Source organism: Aspergillus affinis (assembly GCF_023601865.1).
Source record: "Aspergillus affinis strain CMG 70 chromosome Unknown NODE_99_length_137546_cov_86_507649, whole genome shotgun sequence".
Taxonomy (NCBI): domain Eukaryota; kingdom Fungi; phylum Ascomycota; class Eurotiomycetes; order Eurotiales; family Aspergillaceae; genus Aspergillus; species Aspergillus affinis.
The window spans coordinates 25,051-43,109 of NW_026515880.1; the positions used below are offsets into that span (position 1 = coordinate 25,051).

Genomic DNA, 18,059 nt, shown 5'->3' on the forward strand with positions numbered 1-18,059 from the left:
CGGTGGCGATGTATGAGCTCCCTAATGTCTCTTTCCGATCCCACAGACCTAATAACTCACCACTTGTTCGATTCTAGTCTTTCACGTCGGCAAGTCTCCCGCAGCCAAGTCGGGTCCTGAGAAGTGGTGATATGAAGACTATGGATTTTAACCAGGATCGGTAGGTCCCTCTTTCCCCTGTTTTTGAATTTACCTTCTTTGAGAGGAGGAAGAGGATGAGGGAGGGATGTGGCTAACGGGGAATCAATCTAGGTTGAATGTTCATCTCGACGATAAGAGTGTTTGTAACCACGTTTCTTTGGGATAGGTCCCTCTGTTAGCTGCTGGGGGTATAGGAATGTCATGTGATGTGATATTGTATGTTACGATATGATATGATGGAGCATTATACGTCGCTTGGTATTTCTTGTTATTGTTATTGTTCATGGGACTGTATCTTTCGTAATACTTAAATGATTTTCAATGAATATACGTTGAATTCTAAACGAAAGTACTATCCTCTAAGCACTGCAAGTATCCACGTGCTCATGGTAAACTTAAGCATACTTGATCGTGAGGTTCAACTTCTCCGAAGTTCCCTTAGTACCGATAGCACCGGATAGCTTCCCATTGTTCGACGAAATATCAGTCAACGCACCAAGGCTACGTCCAGAGGCGTCGAACATCCGGATGAAGATCGTGTCCCCGTCTTCAATGTTACTCACGGAGCGATGTCGGAGCGAATCGAACGCAAAGGTAGTTACCTCTCCAGACTTGGCCGCCGAGGACTCCAGATAGAGGAGAGATTTGTCATAAAAGCCCGGAAGGGTTGGAGTTGAGGTCATCCATTTCTCAGCTTTCTTAGAAAATATGCGGTAAGGGACGTTGCGTTTGAGCTATGGATTATTAGAGGGAGGTTGGAAAGCAAAAGGGGAAACGTGGAGTAGGGCTTTGATACCAGTGGCTTCTCGTTAGAGCTATGTTCAACCTCGATTTCAAACTTCTGGTCGCTGGCGTTGTTGACGAGCGAGCAGCCGCTATTAAACATGCTATCCACGTCGAGATCTGCGATAAATTTCTGCTGGGCCGGAGTGTAGGAACCACTGCTGCCGTCAAGATCTTGAAGGAAAATACCCACTTCGCTTTTGTCAGTGTCGAGCGTTCGAATTATTGATTCACGATTTCACTTACTAGCCATGCCCGCCTCATTTCTGCCTGCTAGATACCGGGACCCTTGATTTACGGATATGGATACTTTCGACTTGATTGTCTTGGCTTTCGGAGGTATTGTGGTGCCTGGTTTTTCAGTTACCACTGGCTTGACGACTGGAGCCTTGTCCCGCTGAGTAGTCGTTTCTGGTTTGACCGGAGGCACGACCTTCTCGGTCTTGCCGGACTGAGATGTCGTGTCCGGCTTGATAGAAGAGTTGGGCTTCTCCGTCTTTCCAGGGTTTACAACAGGAATTTCTGGGTTCACTGGCAGGCTTGTCTTGTCCGACGTACCTGTTTTACCTCCATCAGTCTTACCCCCGTCGGTCTCGGTCTTGCCCCCGGGGTTCTTGATGGCAGCAATCTTGGATTTAAGGATAGAACCACCGGGAAGATTCATAATCAGGTCGGTCACTGGAATCAGAGATTCTTGCTGCCGGGGGTCAGTGCTAAGATACGCCAACAGGGAAATATGATTCATACCTTAACAACACGCCAGTTGTAATAGGATGCAACTGTGTTGCACCAGGCAGGTGGACTGGAAGACAGTTAAGTTAGCGTACGCCAACAAGCTACTTCCCACCGATTTAACATACTTGTTGCAAAGCAATGTGTCTCCACCCTTCGCTTCCCAGGTCATGGTCATATTCATCGAACTGGTCTTGTTCTCTGTCATGCTGTTGGAGGCCGAACCGTAACTACCACTTGCAGAAGCCTGGACCCAAGGGGAAGAGAACGAAAGACTCGCAGCTGCCTTCATGGAATTGGCCTTTTCTGTCTTATCCGACTCCTGAAGCTTTGAGCAGTCTTCGGACGAGTGAAGTCTTCCTCCGAGTTCAATTCGAGTTGCGAAGAAGTGGCCTGCACCGTTAGAGGTTGGCGTTGTATTTGGGGGAGGTGCTTACCGTATTTCTCATTGAAATCAGCCAAGGACAACGTATCGCCCAGGTGGTTGATGTCCGCTTTGCATTCCTCGGTCAATTCAAGACTGCTTTCATCTAGGTTTATAACCACACGAGGGAACTGGTCTCGTCAGCGTGTTCCCAATTCTGGATCAATCCACTTACATTGTAGGTGATTGTCAACACCTTCGTTTGGGTGTCATTCTGAGTCGCCGATGCTTTGGACTTGCTGGATGAGTATCCGCCCTTAACTGCAGCAGTCACACCAAGCGCGCCTCCACCGCTATAAATTATTAGCAATTGACGGGTGCTGCAAGGAGAGAAACAAACATGGCGAATTCAGCTGCATATTGGCTCATGGAGCTGTCCGCCATAGCCTTCGCAACAGACTTGGATGTCTCAGTCATTTCGACGTAGGAGTCATCCTCAATGCGGAATCGAGGAATGCGAAGCATTTGCTATTCATGTTAGAAAAGTTCTATTATTACTCTCGAAAAATATACCTTTGGAGGAGGAATGTCAGAAGCGAAAGAAGTCTCAAAGTCCTGGAATTGACGCTTGGCCAGTTGGAACGCTATAAAATCAGCATCTCCCTCCTTTGAGGTAGGTTGGTGGGCATACCTGGATAGACGGCTCGCTCGACCCTTTTGTTGACAGCAACCTCATACATGCTTGTCAGACTTCCATGTAGAAGACAGTTGTTCCTGAAGACGATGTTCCAATGTCTCTCGCTCATGTCCGACGGATAACTACAATTGTCAGTAACCATCACCGAGTTCTAACGGGACAACATACACGATAGCACCACCCTTCGCAGCCATGAAGTTGGAGTGAACATAAGTCGATGCAATTGCTTCAGCTTTAGTGGTGGGTAAACCGGGAGCCTATCTTGTCAGTCATGCCTTGAGCATCATGCGAAAGTCCATACCTTGGATAACTCAAGATCGGGCTTGGAATTCAAGAACTCCTTGGTGTCGGAATCCAATTCCGTCTTAAGGCTCTTCAACTTCAAGTACACATTCAAAGACTGAGTGTCTTGACTGAGGACATTGCCCCCCCCAGTTGTTGCCTAACTATTAGTTTGGGTTCGTTGACCATGAGTGATCGTAACTCACCACATCTGTCTTAGCCTTCTCCTCAGTCTTGGACTCTAATACCTCCTATTGCCCGTTAGTGTTGTCTTACAACCGAGGGGCAGTACAAACCAGTTTATTCCCGGCCCCCTTCAAATACACTCCCAGAAGGGTGTCCTCCTTCGTTTCGGCACCCTCCTGGTTACAGAATGGGCTTCCTTGTCTTGGGAAGTTATTAGTAAATGCTCTTGTCCATGATGGCACGATTAACTTACTGTCTATAAGATAACACGCCCTCGCTAATGAACATCTTTCGCAAGTCGGAGAGCTTCTTGCCAGCCAGGTTGCTGACACTCCCAAGGGAGACAAACTTCTCCATGGAAGAGGTGCGAGACAGAGGATCATAGTTGTAAATTTGGAAGACAGCTTGGGTCTGATTCTGGTTGGCTATGTGCTGTTAGTCTCAGTTGTAGTCCCAGGGTCGAAGGTACATACCTTGATCCGCCTCGCTGGCTTTCTGCTTCAAGGCATCCGCCTTGGTCTTCAGTTCGGTCGCAGAAGACATTTTGGAACACGGTCATTAGGAAAAGTAGTTCTCAGAGTCAAACGATTTTTGAGAATGGTACAATTAACTTCAGCAATCGAGGAAGTCGCCCTTTAAGTAGTCCAATTCTTCCCTTCCCTTTGACACTGAACACGGACCCGACCTCCCACCGAAACAGGTTTGTTCCGATTTTCGAGACCCCCGCTTCGTATCCAGCAGAAAGTCCTCAAAAATGTGCTCGCCGGGACCATCCTCCGACTGATTCGAACGATCTCAATGGCCTCCAAGATAGGTTACATTGTAGCGGCTGGCTGACCCCCGCCAGCTTTGAACCAAAGTGGAGACCTTCTGTGGATCATCCCCACAGATTTAGCAGCGATCTGCAGACAGCAAAACTCGATCAAGCGAGCAATCAGTAAATCAGAACTCAATCGAGCCAGCATGTTAGGCTATTGGAGGCTTTGAAGCGCTACTTTTCGATAGACCGGACCGACCCGGTCAGCTGAATGAATTGTCCGCTCCACAGTCCATCGGTGGTTGTTGAGCTGGATGCCTGTTTCAAGTTTGTCTGGTAAATGTTTGCCTTGCTCGAGCGGAAGATTGGATTGGTGGGTCGAGCACGAATAGGCGAATCGTCCGGGCTAAGCACGCCTATCCTGCAGATGCGTACGCAAGTTGTTCCAGCCATGAAGTAATGGGATGAATGTTGTTAGAGACCACGCATTCATTGTACGGTGTAGAAGCGGGGGCACTTCGTACTTTTGGGCAAGTCTAGATGCCCCACTGCTTGTGGGTGGTCGCTTGGGCAATGAGGATGATTGGGAATTGATGAATAGTCTTGTTCTTGACAAGATCGTCTCGGGGTGAGAGAGTTGTATGAAGGATAAGTTTTTGGGCAGATTCATAACCTCGGGTGTCACGTGTAAAGTCTGCATCTATTGCAGCTCTGCCAGACTGACTTCCGTCATCAACTGGAAGACAAATGTCTTTCTTCACTTTCTTCGAATGCAGTCTCTGATGGCCAAAAGTGGATAAGATGCTACCAACTGGGCTTCACGCGCATTATTTGATCTATCTCGCGCTCTGATGTATGCAAGGTTGGAAATCAGCGGTCAGTCTCACAACCACGCACAGTTGCCTGATAGATCTGCATTGTTGACATAATTTCAAGCGGAAGTCCTAATCAATTAAAACCAGTTCGCTGCTATCTTGCAGATAATGGCACCTTCCAAATATTCGTTTCGTTTGCTGCTGCTACGGCGATAGCGGCCATCGCATGCGACTATGAAAGCGGAACTGCTGCTACCGGATCTCCAGTTTCGTGATGAACTTTTTCAGGCACAAGGCCAGCAGGCGTGGTGTGTGCCGCAACCCACTCGACCAGCTGTTTACTTTCGCTGAGATTGCCCTGCGCTCCCTTGTAAATGGCCAGCCACAACGTAGCCAACGGCCACGGGTTTCCTCCGTCGTAGCTGTCCCCTTCGTAACGACAGTAACCCCCAACAACATTGTTCCACAGAGCGCCCTTCAACGCGACTACCGAACTAACCACCTGAGGGTCGTCGAGGGGAAGAATGGCGGATGGAACAGCCATGGAGAGAACAGAAACATCATGTCGAATGCTGGTAGTCTCGGTTTCGGCGTCGCGCCAATTCGGATAGGAAGGAAGTGATGTCGTCGGTCGATTGCGGCCATCCTGGACCTTTGCTGAAAGCTCTGGTCGATCTTTATCAACCATGGGTAGGCCCGAGCTCACTTGCACGGAGGCCACAAATCGCCCGAGACCCTGGTCCCAGAACCTGTTGGCGGCTTTTGCTGTAATGGCTTCGGTAGCTGTCTTCCATCGCTCGATTTGAGTCGTGTCTGTGAGCTGAACAGCGAGCGCGAGATGTGCAGCAGATCGTAGGCCAGCTATTGTGCTCGCCACAGTGTAAAGATGGTATCCGTCTCTTTCTTCCCACAGATCGACCGAAGGAAATTCTTCTTTCTCGCTGACGAACAAAAGGAAATTGGCCGCCCTGGCGATTGCTGACCAATTCTTTTTGATGAATTCGAGGTCGCCAGAGCTTTGAAGGTAGCATTCAAAAGAGAAAAGGTAAATTACGGTCTCGTCAATTTAATGCAGCCCCCAACTAGTGGCGAGGGAATGGTCAGTATGGTGACGATGAAGCCAAAGTCCTTCGGGAGATTGCGTTGCTACCGCGAAGGAAAGCATCTTTTTGCCAAAAGTTCTATGCCCTAATGAAAGAGCCCCGATCGAGGTTCACGCTGCATCACTGCCCCAGACCGCTGCGTAGCCAGGAGCTGATTCAATCCCAGAATGGACATCCGGGCCTGCGATCAGCCCCCCAGTCTCGCGGTTGGTAAGAAGATCGAGCACCAACGACGAGCGCTCAAGGAGTTGATGAATCGTCGGATTCCACCCGGAGAGCTTCAGTTCCCCTAGAACTTGGCGACTCTTTGCGTAGCTCTGCTGTGCAATTGCCTCCCAAGTCAAGTTCCGCGTTGCTTGTAAGGATGCCAGTACGTCTTCCCTCGTGTCTCCGAAGGCGAAAACCACGAGTGGTTCGGAGTCGGAGCCGGACGGTCTTAGAAAAAGTAGGCCGTCCACCGCACGGAGAACGATTCTCTCCCCAGGAGAGAAGATGTGCTACCAAGGAAATTTGCAGCTGCGCTTTATCATCTCGACGGCCGCAATGAAAGTCTTCGACACTGCCGAGAGAAGATCCAACTGCAAGCCAGTTGTGACGGCAAAAGGCCAGCAAAGCCTGCGAATCCTCATCCCAATAGATGGTTTGTGCGCCGGGCCAGTCACAAGTATGTACACCCCTGGAGTCGATTTTACAAGCTATCTTTATCTATGTATTGACTATGTCTTAGCCACTAAATTTCTAGTTCCATTTGATCTGACGACAGTGCCCACAATTGAAGAATTTATTGGACGACAGAAAGACCTTAAGTACCTGTGGCATTATCTACAACCAGCAGGATCACCATCACGCAAGGTAGCTATCCTCCATGGCCTTGGTGGAATCGGGAAAACGCAAGTCGCAATTAAATTTGCACGTGAGCACAAACATGGCTTTTCAGCGATCCTTTGGATAAGTGGGAAAGATCGATATACCCTGATTAGATCTTTGAGTTCTTGCCTTTCACGTATACAAACGTATGCCGTGGCAAATGAAGCCGCTACAGAGGAAGAAGCAGAACAGCGGGCTAGCCAAGTTCTAAAGTGGCTTGCAGTACCAGAAAATCAAAACTGGTTATTGATCTTCGACAATATTGATCAGTATCCGCCCCTACAGACCAGCAATAATGGTAAATATGATATCAAGGATTTCTTTCCAAATGCTGATCATGGGTCTATTCTTATTACTTCCTGGCTCCAGAGATTAATGGAACTCGGAAAATCATTTCCTATCGAAAGACTCGAACCTAAAGATGCTAGAAAACTCTTCTTACAAAGTTGTGAACGTTCTTTGTCCGAAATTATGGATGCGGGATTAGATCAAGGTATGCATTTATCAGACCTATTTCAAAGGTTTGACCAATATATTCAGATCTTGCTAGACTCATGGCTCAGCTTGATGGTTTACCATTGGCAATTGTCATTGCTGGCACATTCATGCGCGAAACTGGCACAGGCATCAGTGAGTACCTAGAGGATTATCAGAAATCATGGTTCCAATTGCAGGCTCAATCTTTACCCACGCGTCATTATCATCAAGGTAATATCCTTCAGACATGGGCAGTCTCCTATCATGAAATTGAGAAACGAGATTCAACTGCTGCAGTACTGCTTCTCTTTCTGTCAATTTTCGATAACCAAGACATCTGGTATGAGTTGATTGCGGGTGGCCGTCATTGTCCTAATGTCCCCGATTGGTTCGAAATGGCAGTTGGGAAAAAATTCGACTTTAAGGCACGGACCAAAACTCTCCGTGCATTTTCCCTAATTGAAACTAAGCCACAAGGAGGAAGCTATAGGCTACATCCAGTAGTTCAGGACTGGTGTACCCATGTTGCTGCGACAGAAAACCATATCTCTCGGTCAAGGGAAATTGTGCTTGTTTCCATTGGATATATGGTCCCGGATAGTGATGAGAGAGACTATGCGAGAGCTCAGCGGCGCCTGCTCCCACATGCAAATTATCTGTTTCAAAAACATATGACTTACGAAACCAATGATACCGCAGTTTGTGGCGCTTTCCATATGCTAGGAAATCTCTACTCTGATCAAGGCAAGCTGAAGGAGGCAGAGGAGATGTATAAGCGCGTATTGGCAGGCTATGGACAGAATCTGTGTAAGGCACTGACCTCAAGAAACGTAGGTATGCATTGACGAAGAATAAGCTGCATGGAGTGCAGCTTGTTCCGAGCGAAGCTCCTACTTAATCTGATGAGATGTAATTAGCCCGGAGGACGGGAACAACATTTGTCTGTCCGAGGCTCATATTTTGCAGAGGCCACAATCCTCTTCAAACATTCAAGCACTCAAGTATCTCTGTACTCTAGGCTACGTTTTAGATAGAGTATTACTTCATTTATTTGCATTCTCCTTATGGCTTAGGCCTCGTATAGATCGGACCGATCGAACTCCACTATTCCTCTGAGCTTAACCACTTCATAAAGAAACAGCTCTTGGGGTGACACTGCTTTCGCAAACAAGTGTATCTCGAGCACGAGACGCGGAAAATATCAGATATTCCGGCCCAAACACTGCATCATTTGCCGGATCATTCATCTCAGTCTTTCGGAAATGGAAAGATTTTTCGGCAAATATGGCTGTCCAACAAAGAGCAGAGTTCGTATAGATGAAAACTATTGAAAAACACCAGAGCCACCTATATCACCAATTCTATTGCTTACCGAAACCACCCAACTACAGAACTCCAACGAAGATAACTGAATTATCCCGCCACTCACATCATCGTCACGATCAAAAGCTAAAGAACTCGGTGGCAAGTATACAGCGGCAGTAATCGTCCCTCCGGCTGACATGAGATGTCACGTTTGTGGCACGGCCAGCATAGATTGATAGAGGCTGGACTAATCAGCGTCTCGTGAGACATTCAATCAATTTTCATTTCGAGGAGACGCCACGAGTTGAGTACTATAATGACTCTCTCATTCCTAAGTCGTATCTATAATGGTACGCCTAGTCACGTCTAGCAATCTAACTCTGCTGAAAAACCAGAGCAATGAAGAATGAGCGCGTGATCTGGAGCGGAGCCCTAAGATAGATATTGTACACAGTACTATTTCGAGTACTTCTTTTTCGAGACTCATGTCCTACTTGAGAAACATCCCACATGTGAATGCGATGGTAGCAGCACTAATACTGTGACAGGACTGTCATACCATTGAGCGCACACCACCCATTTCAAGCCATCTCGTGTCTCACAAGGAAAAGTAACCTGCCCATCACGTCGATGCGTCATACCTTAAAGACAGGGAAAACGGAAAACCTTCCTACCAGACTCCATCCGGCGAAAGGGCCCAATGCGGTGGCCGCCGGGGGTAATATAAGATAATATAAGGATTTTCGGTGTGCTTCCATAGATGGTCGCCCGCCAGGGAATATTCTGCGAAACATGGCTAATGACGGAGAGTATCGTGTTCGTAAAAAACCACAACCAACAGACATGGACTGACATGGATTGTGACCACTTTTTCTCTGCTGTCTCTTTTGGGTAAGTGATAAGTGAATCCGGCTAGTTATTTTTAGTCGAATTTTCAAGACCATTCTAATCATTATTTAGCGCATTATTTTTCTTCTTCTTGTTGATAGTAGTGACATGCTTGCAGATAAACCCAGCAGCCAACTCAAACCCGCGCAAAATTCGAGTTTTTCTCGCAGACAAGGTCGCACTGCAGCTCCAGCCGACGCAGGTTCCCTCACAAAAAGAATGTCAAAGAGCGTAACTTGCAGCCGTTATCCCGAGTAAATTCCCTAGCCACCCGGTCGAGGACGGGATTTCGGCTGACGAGGCGTGTCGTTGCTGCCATGGACGTAATCCGACTGTCTCTTAATATCCCGCCTTATCAGCCTCCTTTTCCAGCCCAGCCTCTACTTATCTCCGGAACAGGCGAAGCCATGCGATGCACCAAATGCGGGAGGGGCGGCGTTCTTGGTGGTACATGACGGTGACATCGTGTTGACGGAAGACAATAACAACATGAGTTGCGGGGGTGAGCAAGAGACAGGCACAGACGCACTAAAGGACAGAGGCCCAAGACGCTAAACAACCGGCGAGGTTTAGCGCATCCCATCAAGTCCCAACCTCCCGTTTGTTCCTGCCAACGCTAACGGGGAGTCTGCCGTCGTTGCCCGACGCTGATTTGGCGCGGTGGAGTCCTGATAGTTGATAGATGAGAAAAATGTCTCACAACCCCGCTGGACGTGGCTCGCCGATTGTCCAGAATCGTCCCATCGTCATCCTCCGTAGGGCCTTTGGCTTTGGCATTTTGGGCTCTCGCTCGGACCTGCAGACCCTGGCCTTGGGAGATGTGGGTACGGAGTAGGTACGGGTTCGATTTCGCTGGCTATCTGAGTCTTCGATCGGTCCCGAACTTTCGCTTCTTTGTCCGTCTGCCTGTCATGCTTTTCGGTAGAGGAGGAGAAGTGAGACCTTATCCCTCCCCTCCATCTCAATCCCGCAGGTGCAATCCAACCTCGCAGACCAATTGATTATGATCGGCCAGAAACCGTGCATTAGGATCGCAACCGATTAGGCAGTCGAGTCAGTAACGTGGGCATGCTTGGTTGAGAAAAGTCGTCGGACGGGAATTCCTTCGCCGATCAGCCCTAGCCAGACCAACGAATTGATAGGTATACAGGAAGTACAGGCCGAGTACTCTGTATCCTGGTGAGCTGTCTGTCCGCCACTTTGGTCAACAAAGCTCTTTCCATCTTCCTGAAAAGTCTTAGCGTGGGTGGTAGAGCACGCGAGCAGGGGTCTTTTTAGGCCGGTCCTCTAAGACATGGGAAACCCTGATCCCTTCGGTTTTTTCCCTTACCAAGAGCAACTAATTTAGTACCTGCTGAATTAGGCCCAAAGAAATCCGGTTATCAAATGTGATGGCCTCACTTTAGTTCTTTTTTTCTTTCCCTGTCTGCCAAGAAACGCCTCCCAGTAGAGTCTCCCGATAAGGACGAAAATGGATCAGTTCGGGGGATTCCGTGGATGGGAAGAAGAGGAAAACATGACGCATGTAGTCCGTCAGAACGGTGTTAAATAGAAACTTCCTGTCCACAGCATCAAACCGGGGAAATTCTCTCTTGGTCTTTTCTGTCCGCACATCCACACTCGTTTTGTGAGATTCGTGATACCGTTGTTGTTGTTCAGCCGGGCTAGGGCTGTGTGTCCCCCGATATCTATTATAATCTTAATCCCCACTATTCGTTAATCGTGTCTGTTTGTCCAAGTCGAGTCCATCAGTCGTTATGAAATTCTACGCGGTTTCTGCCCTGGTCACTCTGGGCGCCTTGACCGGCGTGGCTGCTTCGCCAGCCAATGTGGTCTACCGACACCCATGGATTGTCGAGAGAGGTGACCACGAGCCTCCTCATACTCCCCCGGAGCATCATACTCCTACTTGGTGGCGTCCTCCTCCACCTCACACCAAGCCTCCTCACTCGACCTTGCCCCCGACTCTGCCGCCGGTGACCACTACTCCGTGCGAGACGGACAGCGAGACGGAGCCTCCGGTGCCTACCACTACTACTCCTTGTGAGACGGAGACGGAGACTGAGCCTCCTGTCCCAACTACAACTACTCCGTGTGAGACTGAGACCGAGACCGAACCACCGGTGCCTACCACCACGCCGTGTGAGACGGATACTACTACTGAACCTCCGGTCCCGACTACCACAACTCCATGCGAGACGGAGACAGAAACGGAGCCTCCTGTGCCAACCACTACTACTCCATGTGAAACCGATACTACGACTGAGCCACCGGTTCCTTCTACCACGACTCCTTGCGAGACTGACACTACCACCGAGCCGCCAGTTCCTACCACAACCACTCCATGCGAGACGGAGACTGAGCCCCCTGTCCCGACTACCACAACGCCCTGTGAGACGGAGACTGAGCCGCCAGTTCCCACTACTACGACGCCATGTGAGACTGAAACGGAACCCCCGGTGCCAACTACCACAACTCCATGTGAGACTGAAACTCCCACTGAGCCGCCGGTTACCACGACCACTCCGTGTGAGACGGAGACTGAGCCGCCTGTCCCTACCACTACTACTCCATGCGAGACGGAGACCCCTACTGAGCCTCCTACTCCCACTACCCCCTGTGAAACTGAGACGGAGACCAAGCCTCCAGTCCATCCGACTGAGCCTCCTGTCACGACTACGCCTTGCGAGACGGAGACTGTCCCTCCCACCAACCCTCCCGTGGAGACCACTACACCTTGCGAGACGGAGACTGTCCCTCCCACCGAGCCTCCTACTCCTACTACTCCCTGTGAGACTGAGACCGAAACCAAGCCCCCGGTCCCTCCAACTGAGCCCCCGGTGCCCCCAACTACCACTCCTTGCGAGACTGAGACTGTCCCTCCCACCAACCCTCCCGTGGAAACCACTACTCCATGTGAGACAGAGACCGTGACTCCTCCACCAGAGACTCACACCCCTCCTCCTCCTCCCCCTCCTCCTCCTCACACCGAGACCGAGACTCTTCCTCCCCCAGAGACCCATACTCCTCCTCCTCAGACCGAGTCTCCCCCTCCCCCTCCTCCGACTCAACCTATTCCCATCACCACCCCCGGAACCACCGCCGTGCCCCCAGTCCCGGGAACTACGCTGTCGACCTCCACCAAGCCGACTGGCGAGTCTCCGCACGAGCCATCCAAGACCGAGCCCGTCTCCCCCCCTCCCGAGGCTACGACCTCGACCTCTACTACTACGCAGCCTACGGCACCCATCTTCACTGGTGCGGCGGCCCTCAAGAGCGTCGAGTCCACTTTCGCGGGTGTGATGGCTCTGGGTGCGATCATGATTATGATGTAGGGTTGATTTCACTTATCTAGAAGTGAACATGACTGAGGAATCAGATGAGATGAGACCGTTTAATGAAATGTTAATGTTTGATATTGATAGGTAATGAATGATTTATTGAGTGATGTGATGTTGATAATGGATCTATCTAGCTAGTGTTAGTGGTCTCTTAGTCTTAGTAAATTGAATTGAAATGAATTGCATTGGATAACCTCTTGCAGAAATGTCTCAAACCTTTGAAGATATCCCCGAACAGCCGTCGATCTATCTGTAAGGGCGGGAATGGAGAATGGGGAGTGCAGGGCGGACGTTTTCCAACAAGCTTCGCAACCCAATGCTATGATCGAACCGAATGCTGAGAAAGAGCAGACTAGCAAGGAGTAGAAGCAAGGGGGTCTGTATGTATATCTCCTATCGATCGAGAATGAAGCAAGCGGTGTAGGTGTGGCATTCTATAATAAGGATAGGGATAGGGATAGGGATACATGATAGTACCGCCATGAAGATAATTCTCTCCTTCTCCCCACCTCACAACCCTCATCGGTCGTGGACAATACCTTCTGTTCAGTCCTCCCACCATGCTAGCAGCCGCCTTAGAAATCATTCCCATGCGGGTTGATTTCTCCGGCGTGTTCGTGCTCCTGCTCAGCACGCTCTTGCTAGCAGTTACCTGCAGAACACGAAACGCGTCGACCCTACCTCTGATAAACGGCAAGAGAAAATGGGAAATCTCCTCCTTCAAAGCACGGATGCGATTTGTCGCGGACGGGCCGAATATCATCAAGGCGGGATTTGCGAAGGTATGTCCTCGCTATCTATCCATCTATTGACCATTTGGGATAAGTGGACGCGATCTGATTAGCAGTGCAAAAAGTCACCCAAAGCCTTCTACGCAGTAACAGACATGGGGACGGATTTAGTCTTGTCTCCCGATTACATCGGTGAGGTTCGAAATGACAGGAGGCTTGATGCGCATGAATATTCTGCGGAGGTAGGAGTGGTCTTATTCCGTTGCGACATAGCCAATTTATCTGCTGGGGTGTCGATTAACGCGCATCGGGATAGAAATTCCATCGAGAAATACCTGGCTTTGAGGCCTTTGCTACTGAGTGGCTGCCGCCTAAGAAGAGCCTGGAATCGTTCCTGTATGGCAAGCTCACGCCGGCGATTGGTGAGTGATCTCGGTTCTCAGGGATCGGGGTAATTATATACTCCAAGTATATGATCTCAGTGCTAAAATAGAAGTTACATGATATAGGAAAATGCACAGGAATCCTCTCCTCGCATGCCGACACTCTCCTCCAACGGCTCTGGACCGACAACAAAGGTCTGCAACGAAACCGCTCGCTCCCATCGTCTCCCCACGGACCATAGATACAGGCCTGCTAACCCCGACCCACAGACTGGCACGAAATCTCGCTCAAAGACACCATCCTCGAACTCAACACCTGCATGGGCAGCCGGATCTTCCTCGGAGAAGACCTCTGCCAGAGCCCCGCCTGGACAGAACTCGTTAAACGAAATGCCGTGAACGCGTTCATCGCCGCCGACAAGCTCCATAGCTGGCCCAAGGCCATCCGACCTCTCGTCCACTGGTTCCTGCCCTCCTGTCGCATCCTGCGCGGCGACGTCCGAGAGGCAAGACAGTTCATCACCCCGGCGGTGCAGCAACGTCGAGAGAAGCAGGCAGCACTTCAGGCGCAGGGGAAACCACCTGATGAGTATTTCGACACGATCCAATGGATGGAGGAGGTGGCCGAGGGACAGGATTATGATCCGGCATTAGTGCAGCTGGCATTGTCGATGGGGTCGACGCATACGATGACGGATCTGATGACGCAGGTTATGTTGAACTTGACAAAATATCCGGATCTAGTTCAAGAGGTAAGGAGGGAGATCATCGCCGTGAAAACCGAGGAGGAATGGGGACGACCGGCGCTCCGCAAGCTCATGCTCATGGATAGCGTGATTAAGGAAACACAACGTTTGAAGCCAATTAGCAGAGGTGAGGCACATGTCTATCAATCTTCTTTCTTGTGTCGGAACTGACGAAACTCGCAATAACAGCTACAATGCGCCGCAAAGCCGGCGCCACCGTCCGCTTATCAGACGGATTCGAAATCCCCAGAAACACCACCTTCATTCTCTCCACCGACCACATGCTCAGCAACTCGGTATACCCACACGCCGACCAATTCGACGGATACCGCTTCTACAAGCTCCGACAGGAGCCCGGGCAGGAGAATGCACACCAACTCGTCGCGACGAGTAACGAGCACGTCGGGTTCGGACATGGATGTTACGCGTGCCCGGGTCGGTTCTTTGCTGACTCCGTCATGAAGGTCATGCTGTGTCATCTTCTGCTCAAGTATGACTTTTGTCTGGCTGAGGGTTCGAGTGCGAATTCGTTGGAGTTTGGTACGGCGTTGGTGTCGAACCCGATAGCGAAGTTGGTTATTAGAAGGCGGAAGGAGGAGATAGTGTTATGATTTAAAAAAGGAATAGATCTAAGGTATTTGATAGACTGGGGTTGGATTATCGGACGAGAGTATCGATATGGCTAGGGTTCAGGACGATATCGAAGCAGGGGAGGCTATCACATACAGCAAAATTCTGGGCAGATTACACCTTATGCATCGAATACATTCACAATCATCTATGCCAGGCCACCTAAATCTTCATATGAAAGATAACAAGACCCTATTTGTAATATATTGAATTAGTCTAATAAATATTTTCAATGCTTTCGATCGAACTGCCAAGCCCTCTAATATGCGCAACACTTTGGAAGACATTTTCGTCAGCAACGATCCCCATGATCACCCCATTTATTCCAATTTATCTTCATTTCAATCCTCCTGGACATATCTACCTGTATTCCGATGTCCCAATTTCTTTGAAGCACAAGCAAGTCATGAGCAAAAACGCACTTCAATGACCTAGAACATATATACTACTGACCGTGTGGCTTCAACAAGTTCCGCTCATAATCCGATAGCATTCTGTCTACAAGCTCCCTACCCAGAACCAGTGCATTTAATAATCTACTCCCGACTTCAATTTCTCTATCCAATCAAGAATCAGACACAAACGTCTGCCAATGATTATTTCAACGCATACGAAATCCCCCAGCGGAGCGGAAACCATTCTTTGGCCCGCCAGTCAATAACGAGTCCGAAATAGGAATAGCGCGGTCTATCGCCGGCTTGGGTAATGTCAGTCGCCGACGTCTTTCTCTATTTCAAACAGCCTGAGCTGGCCATTGTAAGGATTAGAAAACATACTCTACAATGCATTGAGATAGTATACACGCACCTCAGAGCAGCATACCGACATGGAAGTGGCGGTCCATCAGGGAAAATTAAACCAAATGAGCGCACATTCAATAGGTAGCCGACACCACCAGATGAAACCAGACCGACCAGACCACATGCAATATAAATCAGCAATACCGAAGAGGAAGCAACAACAGAAACCGCATGGAGTACAGTTCACAACAGACCCAGAAGAGCTACTTTCTCCGCGCTTTTCCCCCGAACAAATGTGCGGATCCTAGACGGCTATTGACTCCTGACCCACCGCGGCTTTCGAGGAGGTATCGGTTACGGAGATTTAGTCCGTCTTGGGATATGATGCTGGAGTTGTCGGGTTTTGAACAGCGGGTATTGATATCGATGTAGATCTACATCATAGCCCTAGGTGTATACTGTACAGATGGAAGATGTATATCTAAAGAATTTACATACCCCTTTCTCAACTGAATTCATAATACTCTCTTCCACTTTATCTCCCCCCTTCTCTACCCATAGCTACTTCACAGTATATCCACCAGAAAAACCAACACCAGAAAAACCAAAATGCCCAAACAAAAAGTCCTCCACCTCGGCGCCCCCATAAAATACAACCCGGACGTGTACGCCCGCTTCAGCTCCACCTTCGAGATCATCCAGCCCAACCCCTCCGAGCTACCTCGAGAAGAGTTCAAGCGCGCCCTGCAAGAGCGCCGATGGGGCGACTTTCACGCCGTGTTTCGTCCGTTCTGGAATACTGGCGGCGAGATGGGGAATTGGGATCAGGAGTTGATTGATCTTCTTCCTGGCAGTGTGAAGGTTATGGCAAGTGCGGGGGCTGGGTATGATTGGGTTGATGTGAAGGGGTTGGCGAAGAGGGGTGAGTTTTATGAGTTTTCTTTTCGTTTGCTTTTGGATTGGGTTGGGTTGTTGCATTGTGGTAGGGAGGTGTTGGATTAGTTGGGATGAGGGAGAGAGGAGAGAGGTGTCATGCTCTCCATCTCTCTCCATCCCTCTCTATCTATACCTACTTCCCATCTCTTCCTTCTCCATCCCCACCCTCACCCATCACTACCACCCTTATACCCCTTTATCGACAGTCCCTACTCTTCTTTCAAAACTAACCCCTCCAAAGGAATAACATACTGCAACGGTGCCTCCGCCTCATCCGACTCCGTCTCCGACATGGCCCTAATCCTCATCCTCTCGACATTCCGCAACCTCCGCTGGTCCCATTCCGCCGCCCACTCCCTCTCCCCAACCGCCTTCGCCGACGCCCACAAAAACTCCCCTCTGCAATCCTACAACCCGCGCGCTCGCACCCTGGGGATAATCGGCCTGGGCGCCATCGGATACGCAATCGCCAAAAAGGCCCACGCAGCATTCAACATGTCCATCCTATACCACGACATCATCCGAAAGACGCCCTCCATCGAATCAAGCATCGGCGCCCGGTTCTTCGACAACTTAGATGCGATGTTGGGGGCGTCGGATTGCGTGATCGTGGCGACGCCGTTTGCGGGAGAGACGTTGATGACTCGCGAACGGTTCTCCGCGTTCAAGAAGGGCGGACGGTTTGTGAATATTGCGCGCGGGTCGTTGGTCGATGAGGATGCTTTGGTTGAGGTATTGGAGGAGGGACAGCTTAGTGCGGCGGGGTTGGATGTGCATGCGAATGAACCGTATGTGCATCCGCGGTTGGCGGGTAATCAGCGCGTGTTTATGGTCAGTCATAATGCGGGGGGAACGGTGGATACGCATGTGGGCTTTGAGAGGTTGGCGATGGAGAATATCGAGGCGTTTTTTAAGACGGGGAAGGCGTTGACGCCGGTGAATGCGCATTTGGTGGAGCAGGCGAAGACGCAGCAGGTTAAGAGCGTTTTGTAGTAGTAGTAGTAGGTGGAAGAGAAGAAAGGAAGAAGAAATTAGAAATTCATAACTATCATCAGGAATAGAAAGCTAATAAGTATAAGTATAAGTATAAGTATAAGTATAAGTCAAGATGGGCTCTCCAGATCATTATCAGTGACATTCGCCTGCGACATCTAC

At 49.7% G+C, this 18,059-nt stretch overlaps 6 protein-coding genes across 6 annotated transcripts; 4 read left to right on the forward strand and 2 right to left on the reverse strand.

The window, feature by feature from the left end:
- Positions 1-536: 536 nt before the first annotated feature.
- Positions 537-3,728, reverse strand: KD926_011578 (uncharacterized protein; the record flags this gene model as incomplete). The annotated part of the gene is made up of 16 exons (XM_053103875.1): positions 537-875; positions 938-1,116; positions 1,171-1,621; positions 1,672-1,726; positions 1,785-2,049; positions 2,094-2,211; positions 2,256-2,373; positions 2,421-2,548; positions 2,594-2,664; positions 2,712-2,839; positions 2,886-2,974; positions 3,019-3,159; positions 3,206-3,250; positions 3,296-3,386; positions 3,439-3,610; positions 3,659-3,728. The coding sequence occupies 16 exons, from the start codon at positions 3,726-3,728 to the stop codon at positions 537-539; spliced, it is 2,460 nt and encodes an 819-aa protein (XP_052952770.1).
- A 1,261-nt stretch (positions 3,729-4,989) lies between these two features.
- On the reverse strand, positions 4,990-6,679 carry KD926_011579 (uncharacterized protein; the record flags this gene model as incomplete). The annotated part of the gene is made up of 3 exons (XM_053103876.1): positions 4,990-5,773; positions 5,975-6,357; positions 6,671-6,679. The coding sequence occupies 3 exons, from the start codon at positions 6,677-6,679 to the stop codon at positions 4,990-4,992; spliced, it is 1,176 nt and encodes a 391-aa protein (XP_052952771.1).
- A 423-nt stretch (positions 6,680-7,102) lies between these two features.
- Positions 7,103-8,049, forward strand: KD926_011580 (uncharacterized protein; the record flags this gene model as incomplete). The annotated part of the gene is made up of 2 exons (XM_053103877.1): positions 7,103-7,220; positions 7,268-8,049. 2 exons carry the CDS (start codon positions 7,103-7,105, stop codon positions 8,047-8,049), a joined length of 900 nt encoding a protein of 299 aa, XP_052952772.1.
- Positions 8,050-11,154: 3,105 nt separating this feature from the next.
- KD926_011581 (uncharacterized protein) lies at positions 11,155-12,732 on the forward strand (the record flags this gene model as incomplete). Its single annotated transcript, XM_053103878.1, has 1 exon — positions 11,155-12,732. One exon carries the CDS (start codon positions 11,155-11,157, stop codon positions 12,730-12,732), a length of 1,578 nt encoding a protein of 525 aa, XP_052952773.1.
- A 566-nt stretch (positions 12,733-13,298) lies between these two features.
- KD926_011582 (cytochrome P450) lies at positions 13,299-15,209 on the forward strand (the record flags this gene model as incomplete). The annotated part of the gene is made up of 6 exons (XM_053103879.1): positions 13,299-13,520; positions 13,586-13,711; positions 13,786-13,891; positions 13,979-14,047; positions 14,123-14,725; positions 14,788-15,209. The coding sequence occupies 6 exons, from the start codon at positions 13,299-13,301 to the stop codon at positions 15,207-15,209; spliced, it is 1,548 nt and encodes a 515-aa protein (XP_052952774.1).
- Positions 15,210-16,577: 1,368 nt separating this feature from the next.
- Positions 16,578-17,897, forward strand: KD926_011583 (D-mandelate dehydrogenase-like dehydrogenase; the record flags this gene model as incomplete). Its single annotated transcript, XM_053103880.1, has 2 exons — positions 16,578-16,890; positions 17,146-17,897. 2 exons carry the CDS (start codon positions 16,578-16,580, stop codon positions 17,895-17,897), a joined length of 1,065 nt encoding a protein of 354 aa, XP_052952775.1.
- Positions 17,898-18,059: the final 162 nt, after the last annotated feature.